At 41.1% G+C, this 5,066-nt stretch overlaps 1 protein-coding gene across 1 annotated transcript; it reads left to right on the forward strand.

Moving 5' to 3' along the window:
• Nucleotides 1-822: 822 nt before the first annotated feature.
• LOC112738346 (subtilisin-like protease SBT1.8) lies at nucleotides 823-4,030 on the forward strand. Its single transcript, XM_025788757.3, has 2 exons — nucleotides 823-2,688; nucleotides 3,089-4,030. The coding sequence occupies exons 1-2, from the start codon at nucleotides 1,011-1,013 to the stop codon at nucleotides 3,751-3,753; spliced, it is 2,343 nt and encodes a 780-aa protein (XP_025644542.1). The 5' UTR covers nucleotides 823-1,010; the 3' UTR covers nucleotides 3,754-4,030.
• Nucleotides 4,031-5,066: the final 1,036 nt, after the last annotated feature.

Genomic DNA, 5,066 nt, shown 5'->3' on the forward strand with positions numbered 1-5,066 from the left:
GATTTCCTTTATCAAGCATGCCTAGCGTGATTATGGAGAATATAAAAGCATTAGCAGCCCAATAAGTCAAGAAACGCGTACAAAAGCAGGTAACGGAATCGATGACATCATGGTAAAGCAATGTTTCCTAATCACAATTTTAATACATTTACAAAGAGAAATTGTTGCATTTTTCCCCCGGGACATGCATATAATTATGATTTATGAGTAAACCTTTAATTTAATTTCCAAACTAATTAGTGTTATTAATTTAACTTTTGAATAAGAGAAATATATGCATGACCTTACAAATATAAATATTTGGAAATTAAAAATGACCGCAACATTGATTTTACTACATAAATTTTATCAAACACATTTTTGAAGAGGAACAAATATGCTTATTGCTTTCCTTTTTTTTTTTTTTTTCTGATCAACATGGCAGAAAGTCCAAAGTGACAAAAAGACCTACAAAAACTATTAAAATGTCATACAATAAGTTTAGACATATATTTATTATAGGTGGCTATTCCAATGAAGATTTTATGATTGTCATTATGTGAAGATATTTTATTTTGACCATTAAATTATAGATTATAAGACTTGATTTTTATTTTAAGTAAAAGTGTTACCTTTATTCAAAGTGTTGCTAAACAAATAAGTTATACTTTTTAAACAAGAATCATCATAAAAAGATGTTTTTGACATCTTCATGGGAGTAGTTGCTTTCATTATAAAATGAGTTTTATTACTTAATCAGAAAATTACCCGAAAATTACTATTCAAGTATTGATGCTGGCATTATGGCAGAAGATTAATTAAAGAAAGGATCCATTAAGAAACACCTTTCCTTAGTATTTAATTATAAAAAGGGGACAAGAGTCCCTCGTCTGTTCTCTCTTCCATTATCTGACACACACACTCCCCACCATCACTGCCACTACTTTCTCCTCCTTCACATTCCCCTCTCTTTTATTTAAATCATCAAATCACACCCCATCTTCTTTTCATTCCCCTTTCCCCCCTTTCACATGGGAAAAATGCCTTCCATTTTATTCTTCTGCTTCCTCCTCTGCCTCTCACATTCTTCTTCTTCTTCATCTTCCTTAGAATCACCTATTAATAATGTGGCAAAGAAGAAAACCTACATTGTTCACATGAACCACAACCAAAAGCCTTCCATATATTCCACCCACCATGACTGGTACATCGCAAGCCTTCAATCTCTCTCAACTAATTCAGATTCAGATTCGGATCCACTTCTCTATTCCTACAAAACAGCTTACAACGGTTTTGCTGCCTCTCTCGACCCACAACAGGCCCAGGCCCTTCTCGCCTCGGGCTCAGTCCTTGGCCTCTACGAGGACACACTCTACCAACTCCACACTACACGAACACCCGAGTTCCTTGGCCTCGAAACCCAAACCACCCTGTGGGCCGGCCACAGTACCGAGGACCTAGGACGGGCTCTAAATGACGTCATTATCGGCGTACTCGACACCGGCGTCTGGCCCGAATCCAAAAGCTTCGATGACGCAGGAATGCCTGAGATCCCAGCCCGGTGGCGCGGACAATGCGAATCAGGCCCGGACTTCTCTCCAAAACTCTGCAACAAGAAGCTCATCGGGGCACGAAGCTTCTCCAGAGGGTTCCACATGGCGTCCGGAAATTCCGGAAGCGGTTACCCAGGGAGACAGAAGGAGCCTGTGTCCCCACGCGACAAAGACGGCCATGGAACCCACACGGCGAGCACAGCAGCGGGCTCGCCGGTGGCTAACGCAAGCCTTTTAGGATACGCCACCGGAACGGCCCGTGGGATGGCCCCGCAGTCCCGCGTGGCGGCCTACAAGGTTTGTTGGACCGACGGCTGTTTCGCCTCCGACATTCTCGCCGGAATAGATCGTGCAATTGAAGACGGCGTGGACGTGCTCTCGCTCTCCCTCGGTGGCGGCTCCGCCCCTTACTTCCGTGACACAATCGCGATAGGCGCGTTTGCGGCGGTTGAGAAAGGGATCTTCGTGGCATGCTCCGCGGGGAACAGTGGACCCAGTAAGAGCACACTTGCCAACGTGGCACCGTGGATTATGACCGTTGGGGCAGGTACACTTGACCGTGACTTCCCGGCTTTTGCGGTTCTTGGTAACAAGAAGGGGTTTTCTGGGGTTTCGCTTTATAGTGGGAAAGGGATGGGAACTGAACCGGTCAGTTTGGTTTATTTTAAGAATTCGAACCAGTCTAGTAGCATTTGTCTGCCCGGTTCGCTTGACCCGGCTTTGGTGAAGGGAAAAGTGGTTCTTTGCGATAGGGGGATGAATGCGAGGGTTGAGAAGGGACAGGTTGTGAGGGACGCCGGTGGTGTCGGGATGATTCTTGCGAACACGGCAGAGAGTGGGGAGGAGTTGGTGGCCGATAGTCATTTGTTGCCGGCGGTGGCAGTTGGGAGGATTGTTGGGGACCAGATCAGGGAGTATGTCGGGTCGGATCCGAAGGCGACAGCGGTTTTGAGCTTCGGTGGGACGGTTTTGAACGTTAGGCCGTCGCCTGTTGTGGCTGCTTTCAGTTCGAGAGGGCCCAATACCGTGACGAGGCAGATACTGAAACCTGATGTTATTGGGCCTGGTGTCAATATTCTCGCTGCTTGGTCAGAAGCCATTGGGCCCTCTGGGCTGGCTCAGGACACTCGCAAGACTAAGTTCAACATTATGTCAGGTATTTTGTTTCTTCTCTCTTTATTCCTCTGCCAACATATTTGTCCAATTGTCGCCTCGTGTTTTAAATTTCAGCAAATATACAGTGTTTGATGATCTGAAATTCAAATTGTCATTTGTTAATAAACAACTGTATTCATTGGTTATGAATTTACATTTAGATAAAAATGTGCTATATACTATCAAAGCTTTATTAATGACCTAATCTATATTGATGTACTTTGGTTGATAAATTTTGAGCACACATATTATTATGGTAATTTAAACTATGCTATCTAGTTACTATATTATATTTACAGTTTACTGGGGTGGGAAATTGAACAGTGACGCATTTGAGAATTTAGTGCTTTGTATATTTGTTGATGATATTGATTGTGGAGTTGTGGTTTATGGAATTGTAGGTACTTCAATGTCATGTCCGCACATAAGTGGGTTGGCTGCGTTGCTGAAAGCAGCTCACCCAGAATGGAGTCCCAGTGCAATCAAATCGGCACTCATGACGACAGCCTACACCCGCGACAACACCCGGTCGCTACTCCATGATGCCGCCGAAGGCTCGTTCTCCAACCCATGGGCTCACGGTTCAGGCCACGTCAACCCACAGAAGGCTCTCTCCCCTGGGCTTGTCTATGATGCCTCCACAAGTGACTACGTTAAATTCTTGTGTTCCTTGGGCTATAGCCCAGAACAATTGCAAATCTTAATCAAGCATTCCGGTTTCAATTGCACCAAGAAGTTCTCTGACCCTGGCCAATTAAATTACCCTTCATTCTCGGTCATGTTTGGTGGCAAGAGGGTTGTCCGGTACACACGGAGGCTGACCAATGTTGGCGAGGCCGGTTCGGTTTACAATGTGACCGTGAATGTCCCGCCGGCTGTGAGTGTAACAGTGAAGCCCACCAGGCTTGTGTTTGGAAAAGTAGGGGAGAGTAAAACGTACACTGTGACGTTTGTTTCCAAGAAGGGTACAAAAAATAAAGCTAGGTATGGGTTTGGTAGCATTGCGTGGAGCAATGCCTATCACCAAGTTAAAAGCCCAGTAGCTTTTGCTTGGACAACGTTGTGAGATAGAGTGCTTGGGCTTAGTACTGTTTAAAACCACAAAAGCCGTTGTCTGATTGAAGAGAGAGATAAAGGCTTTGTTGCCATAAAACACGACATAGCATTATTAGTTGGGCAGTTAGACGGTTTGTGATGTTTTTTCTTTTCATTTTAATTTTATTATTATTTGTTTTGCAAAACAAGTTAAGACTGCACAGGGGAAGGGATGTAGAGATGTTATTTGTTGTGATGTGTGTACTTGGTATTCGGTGAAATTAATGTTACAAAACAATGGCTTGATAGATAGTATAGAAATACATAAAATTGATCTGAAGACTGAACCTCCGGAAAATGGGCGCAGGAAAAGAGGGAGGATTCTTAAATAAACTCAACTCTAACTCTATTCGTTCTTAACTTGCGGGAACTCGACTTTATTTGCGGATTACAAAAAAGATACAATATTATTATATAACTTGATAATAATTTAAAATGGAACTGACTTTTATGTACAAAAATATTAAATTATCAATTAATGATCTTCTTTTAGTAATTAAGAATCTTTTGTATTTAGTGAGAGATTTTTTGTTCAACATCTACTTGAAACATATTTTTATATTAGTATATAACATATAAATATATACGATGCGGGTTGATCAGGTAGGGTTGAGATTCAACTCGCACCCTACCCTACCCGCTACGGATCAGATTGACAATCCTACCCGACTGAGTGGGATCAGGTTGAGTACCTGTGGGTAGGGTACATGTTGTCATTCCTAAGTCTATAGCTCATACTTAAAACACAATCTATTCTCCTATTCAAGCTGATGACGTTGCATTTGTTGCAGAGTTCCATTAGTCTCGTTTCCGCTGATGATATTACGTGTCGTTCACCTTGTATGTATACTGTATTATGCTTAATCGTTCTAAAATATCATAATTTATAACTACAATAAAGATTTAATTATTTTTAGGTATTTATTTTTGTTTATTTTAGTAATTAATTTTTTATATATTAAATAATAGTTTTTAGTTTCACTTTATTATTAGTTGCTATTAAAAAAAGATTGACAGTAATGACACTCATCTGAAATAATAGATATACGATCATTATCATCATCATTCTTCTTTTTTTACTTATCTTTGTTCTCCTTTTATCCAAAAAAAAACAAGAAATATTTTTGGACATAATCCATTTTATGACAGTAATGACACTCAACATTCTTGTATCTTGACTTGGATTTACTCATGTTTTTACCTCTATCCTTTTGACCTCTATTCTGATTTCTCCACCTATTTTCATTGACTAACATTTCAAAGTGTGACGAAGAATTCTTCATC

This window comes from Arachis hypogaea, chromosome 13, assembly GCF_003086295.3.
Source record: "Arachis hypogaea cultivar Tifrunner chromosome 13, arahy.Tifrunner.gnm2.J5K5, whole genome shotgun sequence".
NCBI classification, from domain to species: domain Eukaryota; kingdom Viridiplantae; phylum Streptophyta; class Magnoliopsida; order Fabales; family Fabaceae; genus Arachis; species Arachis hypogaea.

Excerpts from the sequence above, each read along its gene's own strand:
- LOC112738346 (XM_025788757.3), top strand. The coding sequence starts at position 1,011 with ATGGGAAAAATGCCTTCCATTTTATTCTTCTGCTTCCTCCTCTGCCTC. Across the intron at positions 2,689-3,088 it reads TAAGTTCAACATTATGTCAG|GTACTTCAATGTCATGTCCG; the intron begins GTATTTTGTTTC and ends ATGGAATTGTAG.